The following is a 27,555-nucleotide window of genomic DNA, read 5'->3' on the forward strand; positions in this document are numbered from 1 at the left end:
TTTTATTGAGAAAAGCGCCTGGCGTGTCAACAGAGGTCACTTTCAAAGGTTGACCATAGGAATGGATGACTAATTGGTCTTGGCTCTCTCAGTAAATACTCAAGCTTGGTTGTTTTCATTGAAATAAGATCACACGTGCATTTTAGACTGGAATTTGGAACTTCATGAATGTATTGTAGATGAAATTGTTGCTTGTGCCTTCTGTAACACAAGTATCAGTGCAGTAGTTATCTTAGAAATAATGTGTTGGGAATGTGTGGGCATTGAAACACTGTATACAATATGGATTAACTTTGATACATGTAGCTTATTTATGAAGGTCATTAGGGATTTTGTAGAGAAATATTTTGTCCTGATGATAAAAAAATAGAAGTCTCTTCTGTTCATCAAGGGAGAATTTATTTATCAAAAATGCTAATAATATATAAATGAGCATTATTTATATATATATATATATATATATATATATATATATATATATATATATATATATATATATATATATATATAGTTTTTATTCCTGCAACTTCAAACTTTTTGGCATCATTACTTCAGTTTTTAGTAACACAATATCTTTTAGGAATAATAAAAAAAAATGCTGGTTTGCTGCTCGATAAACTTCTTTGATTATTATTAATATTAATGGTTGTGCTGTTTCATACTGTATTTTGTAGAATCTGTGATGTATTACGTTGGTTTAAAAGTACAATTAAAAACTTGTGTTTCTTTTTAAAATGATACTTTTATTCATAAGGACACATTAAATTGATTAAGATTAGACATTTTTAATGTTAATAACGATATTATTTATTATTATTAAGTGAAGCAGTTATTTTTAATTTTACGTTCATTAAATAATTCTGAAAAATTACATTTATTTTTGTTTTATCATAAATCTAAATGTTATATTAAATGTGTTGTGTTTTTGATCAAATAAATGCAGCCTCAGTGAACAGAAACACTAAATCCTAATGTTTCCAAATGGTGGTTTCCAAGTGGTGTATGTCTAAGGTCATGTGACAAAAATAATAAATAAAAAACACTGTTCTGTAGAAATGAATAGTTAGTCAAAGAGCCGTAGCTTTCTTCAGAACACTGTTTATATAAATGGCAATCCATTTTGAAACTGGGTTTGACTTGTGATTAAATTTTGCTTGGCTCTCTGCACGGCTTGAAGATTATGTTGTACTCCGCCAGATTATACATTTGACATGTAGACCTGAATGATTTGAGAGTGGATTAGAGAGCTTTAGCTCTGTGGAAGTACGCTGATGCATGTGAAGGGAAAAAAAAATGATGGTGAATTCATAACAGCTTTAGATGGGTTGATTAGTTTCACCAATGATTCAGGCAATAAACGGTGCTGTGAAGATTTAGTGCTGCAAAGCTTGAAGACGCTCTTTGTCCTTCCTCAGAGTTCATGAACTAATTGTGATTCTCCAGCCATTGTTATTCTTGTGCTTTTTAAACACTTTCACAATGCTGGTTAATGCCCAACTATACATACACAGCCTGAGCAGACTGGAGCTCCATTCAGAGCACACCGCTTTCTCAAATCTCTTTGTAATGCCTCTGTCAAGAAACAAACATTGCTCCGCTCTGGCCTTTCCTTTCCCGCTCTTTCTGCTCTTCAAAAAGGCCTGACTGCTGGAACTGGGGCATGGAGAGAAAGGGAACGTGTGAATGTTCGTATAATACAAACAAGAGTTTCCAAAGTGCAACAGTTTCTCAGCAGTGTCCCAGTGTCTTGTACCTTATCAGTAGTGAAATGTCTCATTTCCTTTCAAGGGAAGGGAATGCTGCCACAGTTAAACCTTCTCTCAAAGACACAGACATCATAAATGCATAAGGGGGTGTAAAATACAAAAAAAAATGGGGGGAGGACATTTGCACTTAACTCAATGACTATGCTTGCATGGACATCAGTAATCTAATTAATAGCCTTAATATGAATAAAACAATTATATAATTAAGGTGTTTACTTGGGTTGTGTTGTGAATGATCCTTTCATGATCCCGTTTTACATGTTATAGCACAAAGTTCGATTAACGTCATTACGTCAACAATCGATGTTAGTTTTCTCCAGCGTTTCACACAACAACAATGTTCATCATGGCACCATATGAAGGTGATTTTGGGTGTTTTGTTTTTAGTTTTGTGAATAATTCAACTACAGTTAACTTCTTACTCTGTGTGCAAACAGACGATGGCAGGTACAAATTCTCAAGCAACAGGACACCTCTGAGATTTTATTGACTAATTTTTCATTCATGCCTCCGCAACAAACTCCGAGGTACTGGATGAGAGCACAGCCATTGTTTTACAAAATGTGCTCTCTTGCTTGAAGACATTCTCATTAGTTTGACAACTGCCATGAGTGCATCCTCTCGCAAAATGTAGCAAAAATACTACAAAACGGTAATATTTTAATTGCGGTGTTTACATGTCTGTACTGCACTTCAATAATGCCACTAAAATAGGAAAACTCCACATGTCTTAATCCGATTTCTGTTTAGTTTGATTATGACCTTAGTTGAATTAAGGTCATCAAAAATCACTATTACATGGTAGAATTTAATCAGAGTATTGTCTTAATCGTTTTAAAATTGGAGCATTGATGTCCATGTAAACATACTCACTAACCAAAGTGATAGTTTTATTATGTTATTCTCACCCTCGTTCCTTCCAAAGCCCTGAGACCCTTGTTCATCTTCAGAGTGCACATTAAGATACTTTAGATCAGAGATGCCCAAAGTAACCTTTGATTTGGCCCACTATCCCATCTGAGAGAAGAGTGAGAAAGATATAGAAGGTTAAGGGGTTTATTTCTAAGCTACGAAAATGCAAACTGAAATCAAATGTTTCAATGAAATGTTGTAAATGAATCTGTTTTTTAAAATGTAAATACTGTCACTCGTCAAATAGAGGACTATGCAGAAGGCATCGGTGAGCAAAACAAGGCAAAAACTAGTGTAACTCCATCCTGTTATAAATTAGATTGTTTTTGTTTTTACTGTAATATGTTTAATATAAAATGTAAAACAAAATATGTGTACTGCAGTTAATCTAAAGCCATGTTTTCTAGCTAGTTTTAAATATTATTAAATAAATTAGAAAAATACTCATGGCAACACTTACTACCTTTGGCCCATTAGCCTCAATCAAGTTTGGTTTTTGGACTGTCATAAGAAAATGTTTGGTCACCCATGCTTTAGATGAAATATGAGAGCTCCCTCATCTTCCACAGACAGCAACGGTCCTGAAATGTTCAAACAGAAAGAGAAAGAAAACCCTTGTCAGAACATTCCATGACTTCAGTGGTTCATATGTAGCCATAAAAAGCTCCAACAACACATTTGTACACCAAAAAATGATTAGAGTACCCATTTACAACAGGCAATATGATGCTTGTGTGTTGCGCTGGAAACTCTAATGGTAAAGTGTCATACTGTCAATAAACGCACACCCTTTTAAAAACAAACCTTTTACAGATTAAGTTTTTGCCGCAAAGTGTTCATTGAGCTTTGTATGATTACAGTAGAACCACTGAAGTCACATGGAATGTTTTGACAATATTTTTGGTTCCTTTTCCTGACTTTGAATGTGTTGGGTCGTTGCTGTCTGTGGGGGATGAGGGAGCTCTCGAATTTCATCTAAAATATCTTCACTTGTGTTCAAAAGATGAATGAAAGTCTCAGGGGATTGGAACAAAAATCTAAACACTTGTGTAAGGGAATATACTTATGCTTAGTGTTCTTACTAAAAGTGAATAGATGGTGAAAGCTATAAGTTATATATTGACATACACAGATGCTTCAGAAAATATACTTGTGTTTGTCCTACACGCTTGTGCAGTTTAATAGTGTTTTGTTTTTCCCCTTTAAACAAACCTCTGTATATCTGTCTGACTAATTACTTTATTAATTTTATTTTACTTTGCATTTGAGATTGATTCAGCATGGTGAAACAAGAATTTCTTCTTGATTTTTTTTATTTTATTTTTTAAATCAGTTAATGTTTTTACTAACACGAACAATCAATGAAATATACATTTATTTATTGACATTAGTCAATTAAAACACAGTTGTTCATCATTAATCCAGGTTAAATCAATTGCATTAACTAACTACTCAGCCTGGTTTCTCTTGAATTTTATTTATTTTTTATTTCACTTTCGTCAATTGGTGAAGTTTGCACCTTGCCACTGCCTTGCTTGGTTTGGGACTGCGCATTGATGGATTTGCTCTAGTGTTTGGACTTTCAGCAGTGAAAATTAAACCACACTGAACTAAACTGAACTTCAACTCTGAAAACTGAACTGACACTGTTTCAATTTACTAGAACTTCTATATTAAGCTGCTTTGACACAATCTACATTGTAAGAGTGCTACAGAAATAAACATGAATTTAATTTAATTTAATTTAATTTAATTAAATTTAATTTAATTTAATTTAATTTAATTTAATTTAATTTAATTTAATTTAATTTAATTTAATTTAATTTAATTTAATTTAATTTAATTTAATTTAATTTTTAATTTAATTTTTAATTTAATTTTAATGTTGAACTACGATTAATAAATGATGTACAAGCATTGCTCATTGTTTGTTCATGTTACTAAATATATGAACTAACATTAACTATGTGTTCGAGAATATAAAGTGTTACCATTTTTACTTTTACCCAGTAATACTGTATTTTGGGCCACATTCTAGTGCCAGATTCTTTTCATTCAGTAGCTGTGCTTTCTCTTGAGTATAATTTTAACTTTTCACTCCTCCGCTTTACTAAAGGCAAACCGCTGATATCTACGATTTCAAGGGGTCACTCCTCAATAAACTTTGTCCATTTCTTTTTATCTTCTGCACTTTTGCAAGCATGGAATGTGTTGTCTTAGGGTAGGTATACATTAGCGAGACTCCTCCTTCTGGCCCCTGCAGTTTAGGGGTGGTGTGTGGCGTAACCGTCGGCTGGGTTTGTTTTGTGGTGGGTGACCATAGTTATTTTGGGTGGTGTCGTGGTTAATGAGTGAAGCATTACTGACCAGTGAGGGCAGAGAGGAGATTCCTAAAGGGGCATCGGGACTTTGAACTGTAAGCAGAACCGACATAAATCTAGCAAACTCTGCTAATGAGTCACTGCTGTGTTTAGCGCTGAAGCACTGCACATTAACACACATGAACAACACACACACATTTGTGTCTTGCCATTCACATTTGCTGATTACAAGGTATGCTGTTGCAATTTTGCTCCATTAATCAACTGGTATTTCAGCCACTATCTAAACAATCAGGCATCTATTACTGGTTGCAGGATATTTATAACCCTGAAGATATTTACTTCTGTACAATTTTTAAAAGCACATTTAGAACTACAGGTGACGTTTATCAGACAATATTTTTGGCTTGCTATTGTATTGCAGGTAGTTACTCATCTTAATTCTTGTACAAATCTAAAACATAATCTGCAAAAAAGGGCATTTTAAAAATAATAATAAAAACGACAATCGACAATTTTAATTTAAACAGTAACATACTTATACACTACCTGACAACCTATACACTACCTCTTGTTGTCGATCCCAGTTGTAAGAGCAGCAAATAATAACTTGACTTCTAGTTGATCATTTGGAAAAGTGGCAGAAAGTTGATTTTTCTGATGAATCATCTGTTGAACTGCATCCCAATCATCACAAATACTGCAGAAAACCTACTGGAACCCACATGGACCCAAGGTTCACACAGAAATCAGTCAAGTTGGGTGAAGGAAAAATCCTGGTTTGGGGTTGCATTCAGTATGGGGCGTGCGAAAGATCTGCAGAGTGGATGGTAACATCAACAGCCTGAGGTATCAAGACATTTGTGCTGCCCATTGGATTACAAACTACAGGAGAGGGCAAACTCTTCAGCAGGATAGCGCTCCTTCTCATACTTCAGCCTCCACATCAAAGTTCATGAAAGCAAAGAAGGTCAAGGGGCTCCAGGATTGGCCAGCCCAGTCACCAGACATGAACATTATTGAGCATGGAGATAAGATGGAGGAGGAGGCATTTAAGATGAATCCAAAGAATCTTGATGAACTCTGGGAGTCCTGCAAGAACGCTTTCTTTGCCATTCCAGATGACTTTATTATTAAGTGATTTGTCATTGCAGAGATGTATGGATGCAGTCCTCCAGTCTTATGAGAGTCATAAACAATATTCATTCTTTTTCCACTGCACCATGACTTTATATTCTATACTGTACATTATTTCTATTCAGTGACAAGATTTTTGTCCAAGCAAAGTCAGACTTTACTGTCCTAATTAAATAATTAGAAATCAAGGCATGATCATATTTTATCACGGTAAAATAAGCGTAATCTAGAGGCCTTTGCCTTTCATATAAGCCACTTCTGATACCAAATGATCAACTAGTAGTCAAGATATTATTTGCTGTTCCTAAAACTTGGATAGGTGACAGGACATTTGTCAGGTAGGGTACACGCATGGATAAAAAATGGGAAAACGCATCTTATTATGGTGATGACATTTTAATTTATTGGTGTTTTATATACAGAGTAAAAATATGAAATACTATAGTAATTATCTTTTATTAATAATTATTACATTTTAATTTAAGCTCAGATGAACTTATCATTTTAGGACTTGAAAACCCATTTCTTTATTTGACCTGTATAAGAATTGTCCAGGTTTGAAAGCCTCTAAGTGCCATCTGAAGTGATCTTCTAAATTTTTCTCAGGCTCCTGTGTGTAGGTTCAGTATTTTCACTTTTGTGGTAAAGAATAGGTTATTTTCATTGCCTTTAAATTGCCAAAAATTTATATAAAATATAGACTAATTATAAATACCAATTTTAGAAGAACATTTGAGAGGGCATTTAGAAGCTTTTGCATTTAAACTCTTCACATGTATGCAAAAAGTTAAATACATAAAGGGATAGTTCACTAAAAAAAAGAACATTCTGTTGTCATTTACTCATACTTGCTTCAAATCTTTATGAGTTCCTTTTATCTGTTGAGTACAAAAGAAGATATTTTGAAAAATATTGGAAACCTGTAACCATTGACTTCCATAGTATTAATTTTTTCTACACTGTAAAACCCAAAAAGTTAAGGTAACTCAAACTGTTTGAGGAAACCGATTACAACAAACCATTTAAGTTCAAAATCTAAAGCTAATGAGTACTGTTAACTTAATCCATTTGAGTAAATGAAGAAATTTGAGCACAGTGAAACCCAATTAATGAAGAGAACTTAAACCAACGGAGTACTGTAAAACCCAATAAGTTAAGGCAACTGAAACCGTGAGGAAACTGATTGCAACAAACCATTTGAGTTAAAAAAAACTTATCTATATTAGTACTATTAACTTTCTCCATTAAAGTTGAAGTAATGAGGTATTTAATTAACTCATTACCTTCAACACTGAGTTCAAAACTCTTTTCAAATGAGTAGAATTAACTTTCAGTAAATTTTGAGTTAACTACACTCATTTCATTTGATAAATTGACTGTTGGGTTTTACAGTATATCATGGAAGTCAATGGTCTAAAGTTTTCATTCATTCATTATTTGCAATTATTCAATTTTCTTTTCGACTTAGTCCCTTTATTCATCTTGGGTCACCACAGCGGAATGAACCGTCAACTTATCCAGCATTTGTTTTATGCAGCGGATTACCTTCCAGCTGCAACCCATCACTGGGAAACACATACACACTTATTCACACACACATACACAATGGAAAATTTAGCCTACCCAATTTAGTGAAGCCTACCCAATTCACCTGTACCGCATGTCTTTGGACTGTGGGGGAAACCGGAGCACCCAGAGGAAACCCACGCAAGCGCAGGGAGAACATGAAAACTTCACACAGAAATGCCAACTGACCCAGCTGAGGCTCGAACCAGCAACCTTCTTGCTGTGAGGTGACAGCTTTCTTCAAAATATATTAGTTTGTGTTCAACAGAAGAAAGGAACTCATGAAATTTTTGAACCACTTGGGGAGAATGAATAGTGAGTAAATGTATTTGTTTTGGTGAATTATCATTATAAAATGACACCGATTAGACTTGCCTTTTTGTTCAGCTATAATTGATGTATGGTCTTTGTCAGCAGTTGCTCGTTGTGGATGGTTAAACCAGTTGGTTGTCATTCTCTCGTGCATAGCAAACACTCTACCTGCTCGTCCAGTTCTGTTGTGTGTAATCTTTGAGCTGTCATCAACAGGATAAAGAGTCCTTCATTGTATGACATCTGTCTCGGTTTGTTACGAGTCATTTTAGGTGACCTTGTCCGCTTTCAGAATGAGTCTGGAATGGGACAATGTCTTTTACACGTACAGCAGCTCTACAGGACAGTCTCGCTTATTCATAAAACTTGGCGGAGTAGAACCCGGAGTGTTACGTACTCTGGCTGAGCTAAAGCCCAAACCAGACAAAAGCTGCCACCAACAGCGCACAGCCTAATTAAGGAATTCGTTCACGTTTAGAGATGCCTGCTGAACCCGTAACTCGTCAGGAGGCTTAAGGAATCAGGAAATGGTGTAATGTGTCAGGTTGAGTCACTGAGAAACTGAAGGAGACATGCTTAGCTGACTCTGAGTAGAAGGCGCTAATAAACTGAACTGGGTCATTTACTTTAACCTCAGCACTGTTGGTTGGGATTTCACTTTTTTAATAGACTCATTCTGTTGTAATAGTTTATTTACTTTATTACACCTGGAGTCAAAATTTTAAGATGTTTTGTTTTATTTTTGTGTTATTATTTTTGGTGACCATGATATATACACCACTGGTCAAAGGCTTTGAGAACAGTATGGTTTTTAACATTTTTTTAAAGAGGTTTCTTCTGCTCACCGATCAAACCTTCATTTATTTGGACCAGAAATGTTTTCTATTTGAATATAATTTAAACTATAATCTATTCCTCAGACTCCAGTCTCATTAACTTAAATGACACCTCTGATGAAAATCATCATTTGTAATCTGTTTGGACAGAACTGTGTGTAGGTACAGTGTGTCCACAGTCATATTTGTTAAAGAGTCCTGAAAAAAATCACTCAAGTGTTAATTCATTTATTAGTACAAGAAGAGACTTTTTATATATATTCCAAAACGTTTGACTGGTGGTGTATTCCTTATTCATTTTCTTTTCGGCTTAGTCCCTTTATTATTCTGGGGTCGCCACAGCAGAATGAACCGCCAACTTATCCAGCACATGTTTTACACAGCAGATGGCCTTCCAGCTGCAACCCTGGTTCGAGCACTAACTGGGTCAGTTGGAATTTTTTTTGTGAGAAGTTTGCATGTTCTCCCCGTGTTGGCATATGTTTTCTCCGGCTGCTCCGGTTTTCCCCACAGTCCAAAGACATGCGCTATAGGTTCATTGGATGAACTAAATTGTCTGTAGTTTATGAGTGTGAATGAGTGTGTATGGATGTTTCCCAGTACTGGGTTGCAGCTGGAAGGACATTTGCTGTGTAAAACATATGCTGGATAAGTTGGCGGTAAAGAGACTAAGCCAAAGCAAAATGAATGAATGAATTGTGCACTTGACAAATGTGAGCCATTGCAAAAAAGTATTTGATTGCAAAGGCAGTTCTACTTTTAGTGTTATTTCTGTACCTTGAATAAAATCTGTGGGTTTGTAGGGTAATCCATAATGTCCTTCTGTTCCCTCTCCAGAACCATGTTACAGCCAATAAGGAGAAAGAGGAAGTGGAAGCAGCACGAAAGGTTTCTGAGAGCCAGACAAGCCGCCTGTCTCAGGAGATTGAGAGACTTCGCAAGAGGGCACAGGAGCTGGAGAACGAAGTGGCCAAACTCAACCGCATCATTGATGAAGCTAAACTGCAGGAGAGCCGGCTGGGGGAGAGAGCCGGCAGACTTGAGGTGCCTTCAAATTTCCATTTGTTTTATTGTGGGGAGAAAAAAAGCTTAAATTTTTAATACTCAAAACTGCACTGGCTGAGAGCTAAAGAGCTGAGTTAAAGGAACATTTTTTATTTATTTGGAAGTGGGCTCATTTTACAAGTCCCCTAAACTTAAACATTAATCACTGAATTTCATGGACCATTAAGTAAAAAATAGAAGAGTTTTGATAATTTTCCTATTTAAAGCTTGATTCTTTGTAATATCATTACGCCTGCTGCAGCCATGGTATGGCAGAAAAGTTTCATGATTATTACGCTGGAGTGAGATTATAGTTCCGAGACATGTCGACCTAGAAAATAACAACTTTTCTATTTCTGTCAATCTTAGTCCACATTGTAACTACAGAAGGGTCAAGCTTTAAAAAGGAAAATGACTAAACTTATTATTAAAATTAAAATGATCAAAATTATTAAACTATTTATTTTTCTCAGAGAGAGATGCTAAATGTCTAATCTGATTTAATGATTTATGCTAAGTTAAGATAAAAGTACTCCAACCAAACCTGAAGATTGACTAACTGGATTCAATAGTGGTCAACCTCAGCTGTTTACCACTAGGGGAGTTGTAAAATGAGTCAAATAAATTAGAAAAGTGTCATTTTCCTTAAAAAAACATGCAAATAGAAAAAGTAGTAATAAATTGACAAAACATCTTCATCATTCCAAACCCCACTGTTTCCTGTTTAAGCTCCTGTTTTGTCAGTTATTGAGAGATTTGAGAGGCGAGTTTTGTATATTTTAATCTTCTGGTTGTACGGTTCCTTGTTGTTTGTATGTACAACAGACTCTAAACAGGAAGCAGGGTTCATCACTTTTTGCAGCTCCACAACATTTTTATTGTGGTCTGTGCTATTTGCAGCATTTTTCTGTATTTGCATATGTTGCGGATGTGTATATTGGCAAATTGATGACGTTATTTTGAATTTGATAGGCTTTTCTATACAGTGCTCAGCATAACTGAGGACACCCCATTTTGAAAATGAGTATTTTTCTCCATTTCTCAGTGAATATAGGCAATGTATTTTGTGCATTTAAACAAAACAGATTTATTAAAGAGATATATTTCTTAAAATAATATTTTAGTCACCAAACATATTTAGAAATAAAAAAAAATACTATTAAAAATGTAAGCAAAATATTGCAAAATAAATTACAACCTACAAAATTTCAATTAAATTTTTTTTTTTTTTTGATTCTCTTGATTTTTTTTTTTTTTTTTTTTAATTTGTATTTAATATTTTTCTATAACATATACATTTGGCTATACTAGTTTTTGCACCATTATCATAAGTTATTTTGTTAGATAAGCTCCAGATTTGGCTTCAGTACTGACTAATCTAATGTATATGCACAAATATAATATTGTACAGCTTCCTATTAAAAATATGAATTTAAAAGAGAGATTTGTGAGGGGTGTACTTGTATATGCTGAACACTGTATATATGCATTTTATTAACTTGCAGCAGTTTTGATCTCTCCCAGCCACTGTGCATACTGTAACTGCAAGAAATCTTCTGCCACTATATTTTATATTATGTTCTGATAGTGGCATCAACATGAGACCATTTCCCCAGACGGAGATTAGGATTGTCTTGTCTGGAATTTCATCAGCACAGATTCTCCATTAACTCTTGCTCTGGCTTAATCTAAGTCTAGACACAGAGATCTGTAAAACATCTGTAATGTGTTTGTTTGCAACTAGAACGAGAATAGACAGTTGGAGGAGTCTCTCGCTGAGGTCAGAGAACAGGAAGAGGAAATGACCCGTGCAAACCGTGCTCTAAGCACTCGCCTAGAGGATGTGCAGGTGAGAACTGGGAAACCCAATGCTGGGCTGAAGCTAAGTTTGCATGAAATCATTATTGGATGATTTATAGATTGGAGTTTTAAGTCTTTTATGCTCACCAAGACTGCGTTTAAAATCTCTGATGCTCACCAAGACTGCATTTATGTGGTAAAAATGCAGTAAAATGATTACATTTATACAAAATATTTTATTTTATTTAAAAATTGCAAAGATGAATTTAAATATTTCATGACACATTTTTTTTATACTCAGTTTAATCTGTTTTGCTTAATGAAAGTACTAATCCTTTTTTATTGAAACAGTAATGTAATAGGTCAATTTATAAGTGAAACAACATTCTTTACATCTTTTGAAGTGCATATGTCGTTTCATTGAGGTCACAAATTATTAAAAGTACTTTATCTTAACCACAATGAATCAGAGTAGTATTACTATTTCAATAATTGGCCTAAGGGTAGTCATGTTTTGTGTTAAATGTTCACTTTCCCATCACTAGAGAAACTTGACCAAAATGACTCAAGAGCATCACGAGCTGCAGGAGCGACTGAAGGAGGAGAAGAGTCAGAAAGAGCAGTTCAAAAACACCAAGAACGAGATTGAAGATGAGAGGAGGCTGCTGGACCGCACTGTGGAGAAACTCCAGCGGGAGGTGAGAAAGACTAAACCTAAAAGTGATTTTGTGCTTTAAAAAAAAACTTTTTTGTTTGCATTCATTGAGAGGCACACAACTTCTCCTAACTTTGTCAAAATCTCTTGGGATAAAACTGATAATTGTGATGCACTTTCGTTTTGCTCTGTCCTACTGGTTATTTCAATGAGTTTTCTGTGTCTGTGTAGATGAATGACATTGTGGAGGCGTCTCAGAGCTCAACTCAGGAGCTCCAGGAGCAGATAGACATGTATAAGGAGAAGAACCGAAGAGAGATGGCAGAGCTGCAGAAACAGCTGAGAGAGGGAGGCTTAGAGCTGGAGAAATCACGCCTCACTGCTAAGACGCTTCAGGAGGAGGTGGGTGAAGGAAGACTTTTAGATTAGCAAAGTTTTGTAAAAAAAAAAAAAAAAGCCAGCGTGTTAAAATCAGCGCAGAGTAGAATTTGCTGAGATTTGTGTTATAGTATGTTGATGTACTTTGTACTGAAACAGAATATTAAGTAGGGGGTGGGGTTTTGTTTGTATGCATCATTCACTTAAAGCAAATTATCAGTAAGAAGGGTGTGATTAAGAATATTGTGACTGAAGCTGTCAAACTGACACCAACACTGTAGGACCACCACACCAAATGCCTTCAAATGGTCAGACTTTGATTGAAAATTACCAAAACAACATTTTTTAGAGGATTAACTTTAGATTTATTGTTCACCTTAAAGAATAAACATGTGCACTAGCAAAATAAACATTGTACATTTTAATTTCACATGGACTTTAAAAAAGAAAGCAGATCACCTCTAATTCCAGAAATCCAATAATTTGCAAAGTTTACTGGTCTGAGCCACAACTATAGTATTAAAGAGAAAGTAAACTTACCTATATTAGGTATATAGGAAACTAATTTTATCTATATACCTATATTTTTTAGGGTATTAAAGCTTGAGCTCTTTAAAATCAATTGTTTGTGATGGACTGTCACTGTTTTTATTGCAAGTCTTAAAGCAAATTCTAAATTATTGTTTCTAAAATATCCATGAATATCACCATTAAATGAAAATTGTAACTAATTAGACTTTTGTTCATCTTCTGAACACAAATGAAGACATTTCAGTGAAATCTGAGAGATTTATGTCTCTCCTTTGAAAGTCCATTCACCTAAAACTCTTTCCAATGGATATAAAGAAATGAAAAAAAGTTAATCCAAATGATTTAAGTGGTTTAAAGGACTAATGTGTTAAGATTTTTTCATTCAAATATCCAAAACCCACCAGAACAGTGTTAAATTTTTGCTGACTAACAGATGCATTTAGATTATCCCACATTTTTTGATGATTATTCCAAACCAGAGAATTCAGTGTTTTACCTAGTGAAGCCATGTCCTGTATCGCCATACTAATGTCTTCATACACATGACATTGGTGTAATAAAAGCTCCGCTGTATTTTGTGCCGAGTCACCCTTATCTCTAATCAGCACTACTTCAACTGTCTTGTTTTGCTTTGACCGCTTTAAGCCTTAAAATACTTTACCTCATTCATGAACATGATTTCTGTCGGAGTCCTGTAGGATGTAAGGAAGATTACAACAGCCATGAATTCACACACACCTTTGTTTGTTGAGAATACATGCCCTCTAAAAGTGAAAATGACAGACTGTGCTTTTAGTCTTTTTAAAAGTCTTCTGACATCACACAACTGCTTTATATAAGAAACAGATTGCGTGTAGACATTTGTCAGAGTACCCGCGGGGTCTTAAAAGCATTGAAAAAGTCTTAAATTTGATCATCTCAATTTAAGGCCTTAATATCCTTGAATTTGGTATACAAAGTCTTGAATTTCGTTACAAAGGTCTTGTTTTATTCATTTATTTTTGCACTTCCTAGGGATAATACTGTAACAAAATTAACTGTTACTAATGTAGGCTAATTAAAAATTCATGCAGCGTAACGTTGAGTGCACTTCGCGCTCCACGTCATAGCAGAAAGCGTGCGCACCGGTTACTATGGTTAGAAGGCAAGTGAGTACAGAACAAGATAGTGGCTAGCCTAGTTTGTCGGCTAAAATGGGAAAGCGTCGGTTTAATTCGCTGTGGCCAAGGAATCCGAATTACGTTTGGGTCAAGCCTGTACCAGGAAATGACCGCGACACCTACTGTTGTTGGTGCCGGTAATTTTTTTAAGCTTGTGACGATGGGTGTTACGGCCCTGGACTCACATATGAGGGGTGCCAAACACACCACGTGTAGTACTGCTCGTCAGCGTCAACCACCTATTGTGCAGTTCTGTGCACCGGAGACCTCTTCGGTTACTGAAACAGCTTTGGCTATCAGTAATAAAGAAATTTCTAAATTAGAAGCATTGCCAAATCCTATCTTACACATCGAATGAGAACATTACAGAGGTTTTCAAAACCTTGTTTGTTTCCTGACTCCGAGGTTGCAGCTACATGCTTGTGTGGAAGCAACAAAACTGCATCTATTACTAAATTCGGATCGGCTTATAACTAAAGAACTGACTAACCAGGTCAATAAGGCCAACGGGTTTGTGGTTATGTTTGACAAGAGTCTGATGAAAAGTAAGCAGTTGGACCTTCATATTTACTACTGGGTAGACGACGATTAAATATAACTGATAATTGAAATGTTTTATTTATTCAAGTATCCCACTTATATATAATTATTTTCTAGAGTTCAATATTTATACAGATTTGACATTTTTCCCTTATTCTTCTGTTGGAATGGGTACAAAGTTGGCATTGAATTTCATTTGAAATGGTAATAAAAAGGTCTTTAAAAGCCTTGAATTTCATTTGAAGGATACCGGGGGTACCCTGATTTGTTGACATGTATGTCTCGATCAGGGATCGTAAACAGAAGCTCAACCATACAGAGAAGCTGGTTGTTACATGACAAGCAAGCATGTTTGAGCACGCACGTCTGAGCTCCAGGCTGTCAGCGTGTTCTTTGAGCACAGAACCCCAGGTGAGAGCTGTGCACGTCGGACAGTTCATCAAGAATCTACTGCTGCATCTCATCTCACTATAGTTGATAAACGTGATTTTTAGTTCATCTTGTTGTCTATATCTAAGGGCATATTCCCTGACTTTGGTCTTTTGAATCTATTGTTCTCTGGTAACGTGTTTTGGCTGAGCTCAAATATAAGTTAATATATTCCTTATGTAACCACATACAGTGATTCTGCACATTTGACTGATTGCTTGCCTTTATTTCCTATAATGTATAAACTTATTGTACATTATACTTTTATAATGGCCTTTATTGATTATTAAAACTGATATTCAGTGAAAGACAAGGTATGTTTCATATTTTCACTGAAAATGAAAGGTTGTTATAAAAATGCATACAGTGAAGATGATGTCATATATATATATGTAGCTACACGATACCTCAAGATTTCTGGTGTCTGTCAAGTTGTTAATATCAAAATGAAAATGGGCAGTTCCTTTAATCATGTTTTCATTTTATTGTTAGGTTAGAGAAACAACATAGCCAGGGTGATGTGAATGAGGTTATAAAGTACACTGTTCCCTTTGAAGATTCAGCCGACGTGTCCTCGGGAGTTTGTTTTCCACATCAAACTTGTGAAGTATGAGCTTACAAGAAAAGGATGCAAGACTGAGCTTTGTGTAGGCTACTTAATATTGAGGAAAAAGACCCAATCAGATAGGCGAATCTTTGCAGCCCTGTCTCCGTTTTCCCTCATCTACACTAACACAGAGCAGCAGCGTTTTAAAATGAAAACATCCTCTTCAGCATTTTCAAAAAGCTCTGTTTTTGGCGCTCAAAACTTTAGACGGAAGGTGTAACCGTAGCCAAACTTATGAGTTTTAAAACGAAAATGTATTAGTGTAAATGGGGCCCAAAATGCTGTTCAATTTTTTTCAGTGCAATGAATTGGGGCTGCACAATATTGAAAATATCTGGCATTGCACTATTTTTTTTTGTGCAATATATACAGTACTGGGAACACTTGTAGTTACATTGTGTTGTTTAAGTGTTCCCTTTATTTTTTTTTTATTTTTTTTTTTTTTTGGGTAGTATATATTGTTATATTTATTATATAATTTCATCAGATGAATGGAATAGCTCTATTTGAAAAGATGTCTATCGTTCAGATAGATTGGGATGATCAAGTCTTTTTGCATAAACTATAATAAATTACAAGCAAATATAAATACAACAGAGCAAAGAAAAAGTGAAATAAACAGTGATTTATGGTTTTCTAGAGAGTCTAACAGTGTTCAGGTGCAGAAATTGAACAATTAATTATTTAATTATACAAAAATGATAGTATTTAATAATATCTCTATCTTTTAATTTTTAATAAATGATCTAATCCTAATGTGACTGTTGCGGATGCACACATTGTGATATCGATGCTCAAACAATATGTTTTGCAGGCCTACAATGAATAGCTATATTTGTGTTTTAGGATGCACCTTTTTAATGGTTTGGAACGATATGAGTGAAGTAAATATTCATTTTGGATGATCTAATTCTTTTAAATATATATTTTTAGATTCAATTTTAGAATAAAGAACAGGCCTACCTGGTGTTTAGCATTTTCATTTAAACATTTTATATGTAGGATCATCCAAGCTAAACATTGACAGGCTCAGTTATGTTTACTCTCTAGTGTTTAGGCCCTTATGCTCAGACTTTGTGCTTTATTTGTCCAACAGCACCAAAAAATCATGTAAATATGGGAGAAGTATCTAACCAAAGTGAAGCTTGCTTTTCTTTAAAACAACTACCACATGTTTGGGAAGAAACATAGCAGTCAGCGGATTTATATTTCAGTGTAAGCTTCATCAGATGCCATGTTAAACAGATTTTGCATAACTTCCATGTTATTTGGCTGGTGTTTCTCTCAGTGGAGATGAAAATCATCATATCAGCTCCCTCAGAGTTAAACCTCTGGAATGTTCTTCGCTTGCATTAATCATCGGCTGACATTCTTTGGCAGATCAGATTTTTCAATCACTCCAGATCTTATTCAAAGTCCCAGTTTAACCTCTTCAGTTTATGTACTCAACAGCCCTGAGTGGGACTGACCCCTGACCTCTGCTGTTATGTGTTTTTAACCCTGTCAGCACTGTGGCATTTGAGGAATGTTATTGTTTGATATGGGAATCAGCCGTTATTGGTCACCCTGTGAATGAGGTCCTGTGGAATAGTGAGCCCCCCCCCCCCCCCCACCCCCCCCCCCCCCCCCCCCCCCCCCCCCCCCCCCCCCCCCCCCCCCCCCCCCCCCCCCCCCCCCCCCCCCAACCTCATTAACACTTTATGAGCTGAAAACAAGAGTGTAATCTGGCCCACTTTCTGTGCTCACTGATTCACTGTAAAGCCTAATGTGTACTTCAGTTATCTGTATTTTTCACACTGTCCTTGTGACAGTTTTCATGGGCATCCATGCACACTGACTGTGCACACTTTTCTGTTTGTGCAGAAATCTTCACATACACTATTGTGTATGTCAAACTAGTGAACATGTCAAACTTCTCCATCTGCCCTCATCTGTAGTTAAGTAAAGTCAGTGGTGTTTTCCTTCAAACTGCAGTCACTACTTTATTATTTCCTGTCTATGGGGACTAGAAAAATCAGTCCTGTGATTCCTGTCCAATCAAATCGCACAAAGAAAGTAAATTGCATCATAATGAACAACCTCAAGATATAGGCACTTTATAAATGCAGCAAACCGTTTGGAATCGAAAGTTGAAAGTGACCAAGAAGATGCCCAAAAAATCTTTACACGCAAGAAAAATCTAGTTGACGTCTGAGCCTATTGTCAAGCTGACGTCAATGTCCAACCTAAAATTAACCAAATATCAACGTCTAATGATGTTCCAGCTTGACGATGTGTGGACGTTACCACTATGACTTCTATCAGAATCTTCTATCAATCACATGGCAGCAACTCAATGAATTTAGGCATGTAGACATGCAGTTCAAACCAAGCATCAGAATGGGGAAGAAAGGGAATTTAAGTGACTGAACGTGGCATGGTTGTTGGTGCCAGATGGGCTGGTCTGAGTATTTTCTCGCACAACCATCTCTAGGGTTTCAGAGAATGGTCCGAAATGCGCAAATGCCTTGTTGATGCCAGAGGTCAGAGGAGAATAGCCAGAATGGTTCCAGCAGATAGAAAGGCAACAGTAACTCAAATAACCACTTGTTACAACCGAGGTCCTGCAGAAGAGCATCTCTGAACACACAACACATCCAACCTTGAGACAGATGGGCTACAGCAGCAGAAGACCACACCGGGTGCCACTCCTGTCAGCTAAGAACAGGAAACTGAGGCTACAATTCACACAGGCTCACCAAAATTGGACAATAGAAACATTGCCTGGTCTGATGAGTCTCGATTTCTGCTGCCACATTTGGATGGTAGGGGCAAAAATTGGCACCAACAACATGAAAGCATGGATCCATCCTGCCTTGAATCAACAGTTCAGGCTGGTGTTGGTGGTGTAATGGCGTGGAGATACTTTTTTGGCACACTTTGAGCCAATTAGTATCAATTGAGCATCGTGTCAACGCCACAGCCTACCTGAGTAATGTTGCTGACCATGTCCATCCCTTTATGACCACAGTATACTCATCTTCTGATGGCTACTTTCAGCAGGATAACGCACCATGTCATAAAGCACAAATCACCTCAGACTGGTTTCTTGAACATGAAAATAAGTTCACTGTACTCAAATGGCCTCCACAGTCAACAGAACTCAACCCAATAGAGCACCTTTGGGATGTGGTGGAACGGGGGATTGGCATCATGGATGTGCAGCCGACGAATCTGCAGCAACTGCATGATGCTATCATGTCAACATAGACCAAAATCTCTGAGGAATATTTCCAGTACATTGTTGAATCTACAAAGGATTAAGGCAATTCTGAAGGCAAAAGCGGGTCCAACTCACTAATAGTAAAGTGTACCTAATAAAGTGGCCAATAAGTGCATAAGCTAGTGTACTCTACAACAGTGACAAAATTTGCATTAAGGATATACTGTATAAACATTCAAAGCTTGATTTTTGACACTTCCACCTAAGTGGATCGATACATTTTTTTCACGTCACCTCATACTTCAGTTTCTAGTCAAATCTTCTGACCAATCAAATGCTCCCTAGTATCTGACATGTCCCACTCCCTTCAAGATGCTTTTGCTATATGCTCTTGAGCTCAACCACTCTCCCTAGCAGAGCTGTGATAATAATAAATGCTATTTGGCTGTTTTATTTTTTTTTTGTCTTCAAGTATCAGTTCAAATTACAAAACTGCACGTCAAAGCACTTCACTAGACATTTAATTATTGGTTTGCCCTAAGTGAAGAACAAAAATGGCTTTAATTGATGTACAGAGAAGAAAGTGTCAGGAAGAAATATACATAGAAAAGCAGAGTAAATGGAAGAAAGGAGATGTTAGCATGATACATCCTCCTCTGCACAGCTGTGTGTGAGGAAGTGAACGATATGGGGTTCCTGTGGGGAGCGTCAGGTCTGAGGGATGACCCGCTGACTCCTCATCCTCCCAGAATTCCTCCTCTTACACTCATTCTCCTCTCATCATTCAGATCATGACCTCACTCTCGCAGCTGTTTCCTCTGCTGCCCACTAAAACATTAAGACTCAACGTGTGTGTTTGTTACATGCGGTGATCACATTAACACATTTTATCCTCTGGAGGAAGGAAGGATTATAATAGATTTTTACTAACCTGCTGTTTCTTTTAAATGACGTGCAAAAGCTAAAAATCATTTGCTACTTCATTCTTGACAAAAGCAGCATCTTGTGGCCAAAAATGTAACTGAAGGAAAAACACAGCAAATATTTTGTTAGTGGACTCAAAAAGTGGACAATTTACTCAAGCGGTTTTAAACTTTTAGGACTTTTCTGTCTTCTGTTGAACGAAAAACAAGATATTCTGAAGAATGCTGGAAAAAAGCAGCTTTTGACATCATAGTAGGAGCAAAAATACTTTGGAAGTCAACGGCTGTTTCCGACATTCTTCAGTGTATCTTCCTTTGTGTTCAACAGAAGAATAAATCTTAAACAGGTTTGGAACCACTGGAGGATGTGTAAAAGATGGCAGAATGTTTGTTTTTAGGTGAACTATCCCTTTAATCTTGCCACACAGCAGAAATTTGATATCATGTGCTCACTGACTAACTATAAAGCACCAAAATGTACTGTAGCTATCTGCATTTTGCACACTGTCCTTGTTTTCATGGACACCCACTTTTCTGAACTCCTCACATACACTATTACAAATGTAAGATGAATGTTCAAACAGAACAAGTCCACTCCGTGGTACTGTGTACATGTGAATCTCCATCTGAGCTCATCTGTGGTTGAGTATACTTTGAAAGCTGCATAGACATGGCTGTGTATGAGACGTAGCATATACATAGCGTATACTTTTAGTGACTCAAAACAGAGACCTTCTAACTGTGAGGCGACAGTGCTAACCACTGCTAACCACTGAGCTCAGTGGTTAGCACTGTCGCCTCACAGTTAGAAGGTCTCTGTTTTGAGTCTCGCCTGGGTCGGTTGGCATTTCTGTGTGGAGTTTGCATGTTCTCCCCATGGGTTTCCTCTGGGTGCTCCGCTTTTCCCCACAGTCCAAACACATGTACTATAGGTGAATTGAATAAACTAAATTGTCTGTAGTGTATGTGTGTGAATGAGTGTGTATGGGTGTTTCCCAGTACTGGGTTGCAGCTGGAAGGGCATCCGCTGTGTAAAACATATGCTGGATAAGTTGGTGGTTTATTCCGCCGTGGCGACCTCAGATGAATGAATGACTTCTAGAGAAAAATGCTTATATCTCAGCTTTTTTTTTGGCCAGATTTTGTTTTTGAATGACTGTACCCAAGCACCATTTCAATCAAAATCAGGCCTAATTCCAGTCTGTGTTAAGATATTTTTAGGAGTTCAAAACTCCTTGCTAAAGTGACCTTCCTGATTAAATTCTGATTCATTTCCTTTGGTCTATCCGGCAAGGTCAAAAATGCAAAAGCAAAAATGTAAACATGAGATAATAGTATAGATTAAAACTGTATTTCTGATTAAGTGAAATGCTTTACTTCATTGAAAAGCTTCTTTCATTTAAGTGATCCACTTTATAAAGCATATATATGTCATGAATTAAATGGCAATGGCAATCAAACGGATTTTTAAATCATACATAAAGTTATGACAACACAGTATGTGTGTGATATAACAGTATCGTCAGTAGTGCTGCAGGGTGTATATATGCAATATATATTTTTATTTATTATTAAATAAGTCTCTTATAATTTATATCTCTACAGTACACATATCAGTGGGTCAGTTTCTGGGGCAGTTTCTTATATTTAATTTAATTTAGATTGATTTAATTTAAATGTATTGTATTTAATTCAATTGCATTCATTCATTCATTCGGTTTCTTTTCGGCTTAGTCCCTTTATTAATCTGGGGTCGCCACAGCGGAATGAACCGCCAATTTATCCAGCATATATATTATGCAGTGGATGCCCTTCCAGCTGCAACCCATCACTGGGAAACATCCTCATACATTCATTCACACACATACACTATGGACAATTTAGCTCACCCAGTTCACCTATACCACATGTTTTTGGACTTGTGGGGGAAACCAGAGAAGCCATAGGAAACCCACGCCAACACAGGGAGAACATGCAAACTCCACGATTGGTGTGTGGCGGTTTTCGGGTGTGGCTTAGCGAAGGGTCAATTGTATTTCATTTAATTGTACTTATTTTGTTTTATGAAATACATTTACAGCATTTGGTGAGCATAATACTCTCTTCCAGAACTATTCCAAAGTTAGGGGCTGTAAAAAAAAATGTATAATATGATATCTTGATATATTATTGAATGGACTGTTTAATTTCTTGCTTCTGATTAGCTGGATGGTGTTTAGTAACATCCTTTAATGCACAGGTAGTTTAGTCCGTTTTGAACACAATTTGAAATGCAGTTAACTCAAACATTAATAGTAAAGGTTTTACATCAGGTGGTTCTTTGCCTTCGCATCATGCATTAAAATCATTTATCAACGCACTCTGTTGGTTGTCCCTTACTTAAGCATTATATATTTCTCTCCACTGATGTGCTTATTGCCTAATTTAATTAAGTTTTCATATAACAGATTTTAAAAAGAGTAATCTTTTAACATGTTTTTACCGAATCAAAATTTTACTTCACAGCCACTATCAAGTTCAAGTTTAGTTTATTTATATAGCATGTTTCCAACTGCCACAAGGCCACACAAAGTGCTTTACAGATAAAATACAAACAAGCAGTATAGGAATAATAAACAAAACCGCAATAGACACAATGTAAAAGAGGGTATAAAAGATGTAAAATGGATCATACAAAAACTGTTTGGTTTCTATGCCTAAAACAGGAAAGTAAGAGACTCTTTAAATAATTCCATCTATTTAAAAGATGCTTCCACAGTTGACCACACTAAACAGGATTAACGTTTTGCCCTCAGAAACTAAGAAAATGTGTCAGGTCAGAGGTAAAAGTGGGGCATCAAATTATTACACCAAAACATGAAGTTAAATATTTAGGTCGCATTTTAGATAGTAATTTGACAGGCGAGAAGATGCCTGTTATAGTTCTTTCAAAAATTTGTTCTAAAATTATGTTTTTAGCATGACAAGCAGACCTCCTAGATACCCAAGCTTAGAAAAAATATTAGCTAGTACATTAGTGCAGCCATACTTTGACTATGCTGCAGCTTTTTGGTACAGCTGTAGTTCTAAAAAAAAATGCAGACGGCCCAAAATAAGTTGTGTAGAATTGTTATGAAAGTTCTTCCACTGACACATTTAAATAATGAACATTATAGTCAAAGTAATTTTTTAAAAGTTGATAAAAGGGTAAACTTTATGAAATGAGTGATGGTGTTTAAGATTTTAAAGAAAATTATCCCAAAATATTTTCTTAACTATTATGCTTAAGTTAGTGAGGTACACTGTCATTCTAAAAGAGCGAGTAGCAGGGATATTTATCCTTGTAGATTTAAGAATGAATCAGGTAGAAATCGTTTTTTGTGTATTAGCTCTGTTGCTTGGAATGTTTTGCCTAAGAATTTTAAAGAGGTTCAATTTGAGAGTGTTTTTAGAAGGGAAATAAAAAAGTGGTTGTTTTACAGTTGAAGTTGAGGATTTTGCTGTGCCGAGTTGCTGAGCTGATGATGTTTGCACTCCATTTATGATTTGCTCGCTTATTTTTTAAGATTATTGAGGACCACAATGCAAATAAGCCTGTGGCTTTTTGTGTATTTTATCCTCAACAGTTTTTAAAATATGTATGAATTAGTCTAACTGGACTTGTTTGTATATTTTTGTTAAAATTGCCAAATTCAATCAATCAAGCAGTGACACAGCCATTTTTTATTCTAGTGGCAGTGCGTTCCAAAGGCGAGGACCGGCTACGGCAAATGCACGTTCTCCCCTAATTTTGAGGTGGACCTTTGGGATTTTTAATAAAAACTGATCAGCTGAATGAAAGTGTCTGGATGGAGTGTAGGCCACAATCAGTTGGGATGAATAATGGGGGCCCAAGCCATGTAAGGCTTTATACACAAAAAGAAGGATTTTAAATTTGATTCTTTATCTCACCGGTAGCCAATGGAGAGACCTCAAAATGGGAGTGATGATGTGCATATTTCGTGTGCACATTTGTTAAAAATGTAGCTGCTCCGTTTTGCACTAACTGTAGGTGAGTGATCTGAGACTTAGGCAGCCCAAAATAGAGACTATCAGTGCTGAAAATGTGCAAAAGCCTCCTCTAGGCCTGTGTTACAGAGACTAAACTGTGATTGTGTTCATGTGTTTCAGCTGGCTCGTGTGCAGGAGGATCTGCGTCAGTGTCAGATAGACAGAGATGAAGCGCTGCAGACAGTGAAGGACCTGGAGCACAAGGTTTTTGAACTGGAGGTCGAGACGGAATCCAAAGCTCACTCAAACGACAAAACCAGACAAGTCAAAGTTTTAGAGGTGAAGCGCTAATAGAGACATCTCATCCAGTGTTTACTGAACTGCTCAGTACATGTAGAGTATATTTGCTGTAATGTAAATGTTGCTTCTATCTGTCAATAGGACCGTCTGTCTGCAGTTCAGACGGAGCTGGAGGAGGAAAGACAGAGTGGAGAGTTGCTGATGGACAGAATAGACAGAGGAAGAGAACAGGTGAGATCTTTCAGACACATATATTCATATTTTGTTATTATGCAATGATAAGTGGGTGATATCATCAAAACTATATAGGACTGGGCAATAAAATGGTAACAATAAGTATTAATGTATCTTTCCTTCTGAAAATTGACAACAAGTGTTTGATAAATGTTATCAATATAAGCAGAACTAATCTGTGCTGCTTATTTGTGCCACATGGACCGTTTATCCATCCATGCAAACAGCTATGCAAGTTTGTTTCTTTTGTTTTCATGCCAAGTAGGCTATTTAGAAGGCTATTCCACAGATTTACTATAGATTTACTGTAGTATATGTAACTGCAGCTAGTATTGTGACAGCATTGAAAGATTTACAAGATGTGAATTTGATTAAATGTACTAATGTAGACATGCATTACAGGAGAAATTGAATATTTTTACAGGAATTGATAAGCTATAGAATTTGTGCATTTTAACATGGCAATAAGGTGCTATATGCATGGTTTACCTATAATTATAATGATCGAAATGTTTGATACAATGGATCTCATTGTCCAATTTAAATCAAATTAAAGTGAATAGTTCAATGCTATCTTTAGAGATGTTATTGTTTTGCTGAACTTTTGTATTGCATTTACCTATGTATTTTATGCTCAAATAAGGGAACAATAACATGATTTGATGTCACCTGTTAGAACATTCAGGAATTAATATTTCTGTTAAGCTATATTAAAGATTTACTCAAGGTTTAAATATATTTATTATCATAAATATTGTACTTTTCCCAGTGTTGGGTTGCGTCTGGAAGGGCATCTGCTGTGTAAAACATATGCTGGATAAGTTGGTGGTTAATTCCACTGTGGTGACCCGTGATGAATAAAGGAACTCAGCTGAAGGAAAATGAATGAATCAATGAATGAATGAATGAATATGTATTCGTATTTATGAGGTATTCGTCTTATCACATTAAAATAGTAGTAGTTTAACAAATTGACTGTCTGGTTTCGACAGCTTTCTCTGAGAGGCAGACATTAGCATTGAACTTTTTAAAGAAACATATATTTGACATTTATTGAGATAATTATTGATATCAATTGATATAAAAAAGTTATCATGATCTTTTTTTGGTCATGTGACCTAGCTAGTTAGAGATAGAGAAGTATTTCTACAGGTGGGTTGTCAAGCACACTTCATAAATGCACTATTAAAACAAAAAAAAACTCAAATTACTTGCATTACTCCTTTGTTTTTAAGATTTTTACTATGCATAGAAAATGCATAGACTCTAAAAGATATAGACATCCATGATGTCACCGATAGGTTTCTGAAGAGCGTAAATGAATCTACGATTAGGCATGGCCAACCTTTGCCAATTTGTTTGCGTGTCGTCGCACTGACAAGGGATACCAAACAAGGGCAAAAAGGTGGAGCATGAGCGGAGCTACAGACGCCTGCTAGCATTTTGCTTAGACTGGCTTTTCTTTGGGAGAAACTCTTAATACTTTATTACCTGCGACTCGTTTGTGTTCTGACCACATGGGCTTGGCTGTTCACTATATCAATAACGTGTGCAGTGTTTTAATCAGAATCAGAATCAGAAAGCGCTTTATTGCCAGGTATGTTCACACATACGAGGAATTTGTTTTCGTGACCGAGCTTCTACAGTGCAACAGAATTACAGAGACAGGACAAAAAACAGATAATAAATATATTAAAAAAAAAATAGAAGTAAGTAGTGAATGCAAATGTACAAATTGACAAGTGTATGTACATGTTTATTACTATATACAATGTTATATGTGCAGCTGTTATGTGCAAATTGGCAAGTAAAGTGTGTTGTTAAATAAGTGTATATGTGTATAAAAGTGTATAGCAAGTAGTGATGTTGGTTCCGCAATTATTATCATCAAGTGTTCATGAGATGGATTGCCTGAGGGAAGAAACTGTTTCTGTGTCAGGCTGTTCTGGTGCGCAGTGCTCTGTAGCGTCGACCAGAAGGTAACAGTTCAAAGAAGCAGTGTGCTGGGTGTGAGGGGTCCAGAGTGATTTTGGCAGCCCTTCTGCTCGCTCTGGATAAGTACAGTTCTTGGGGAGTAGGAAGGGTTGTACCAGTGATTCGCTCAGCAGTCCGAACTATTCGACGTAGTCTTTGGAGGTCGTATTTAGTAGCTGAGCTAAACCAGACAGTTATTGATGTGCAGATGACTGATTCAATGATGGAGGTGTAGAACTGTTTCAGCAGCTCCTTTGGGAGGTTGAACTTCCTCAGCTGACGAAGAAAGTACAGCCTCTGTTGAGCTTTTTTGACAATGGAGTCAATGTGAGTGTCCCACTTCAGGTCCTGAGAGATGGTGGTGCCCAGGAACCTGAATGACTCCACTGCTGCCACAATGCTGTCCATGATGCTCAGTGCGGGGAGAGCAGGGGGGTTTCTCCTGAAGTCCACTATCATCTCCACTGTTTTGAGCGTGTTGAGCTCCAGGTTGTTGTGACTGCACCAGACAGCCAACTCCTTAACCTCCTGTCTGTAAGCAGACTCATCACCGTCCTGAATGAGGCCGATAAGTGTGGTGTCGTCTGCAAACTTCAAGAGCTTCACAGAGGAGTCTTTTGATGTGCAGTCATTCGTGTACAGGGAGAAGAGCAGTGGGGAGAGGACACACCCCTGGGGGGCACCAGTGCTGATTGTGTGGATACTAGATGAGAATTTTCCCAGCTTCACCAGCTGCTGCCTGTCCGTTAGGAAGCTGTTGATCCACTGACAGACAGAGGTGGGCACAGAGAGCTGAGTTAATTTGGGCAGGAGAAGTTTTGGGATGATAGTGTTAAACGCCGAGCTGAAGTCAACAAACAAGATCCTCACATAGGTCCCTGGTCTGTCTAGGTGTTGCAGAGCATAATGCAGTCCCATATTTACTGCATCATCCACAGACCTGTTTGCTCTGTAGGCAA

The 27,555-nt window shown here is 36.7% G+C and overlaps 1 protein-coding gene across 1 annotated transcript in view; it reads left to right on the forward strand.

Moving 5' to 3' along the window:
- The window catches only part of cgnl1 (cingulin-like 1), a 70,287-nt gene that overhangs the window by 26,094 nt on the left and 16,638 nt on the right, over nucleotides 1-27,555 (forward strand). The window contains exons 9-14 of the mRNA XM_056462095.1: nucleotides 9,688-9,894; nucleotides 11,639-11,743; nucleotides 12,240-12,392; nucleotides 12,581-12,751; nucleotides 24,269-24,427; nucleotides 24,530-24,619. Of these exons, the coding sequence (XP_056318070.1) occupies nucleotides 9,688-9,894; nucleotides 11,639-11,743; nucleotides 12,240-12,392; nucleotides 12,581-12,751; nucleotides 24,269-24,427; nucleotides 24,530-24,619 (885 nt within the window). The remainder of the gene's footprint in view (nucleotides 1-9,687; nucleotides 9,895-11,638; nucleotides 11,744-12,239; nucleotides 12,393-12,580; nucleotides 12,752-24,268; nucleotides 24,428-24,529; nucleotides 24,620-27,555) is intronic.

Source organism: Danio aesculapii, chromosome 7 (genome assembly GCF_903798145.1).
Source record: "Danio aesculapii chromosome 7, fDanAes4.1, whole genome shotgun sequence".
Lineage (NCBI taxonomy): Eukaryota > Metazoa > Chordata > Actinopteri > Cypriniformes > Danionidae > Danio > Danio aesculapii.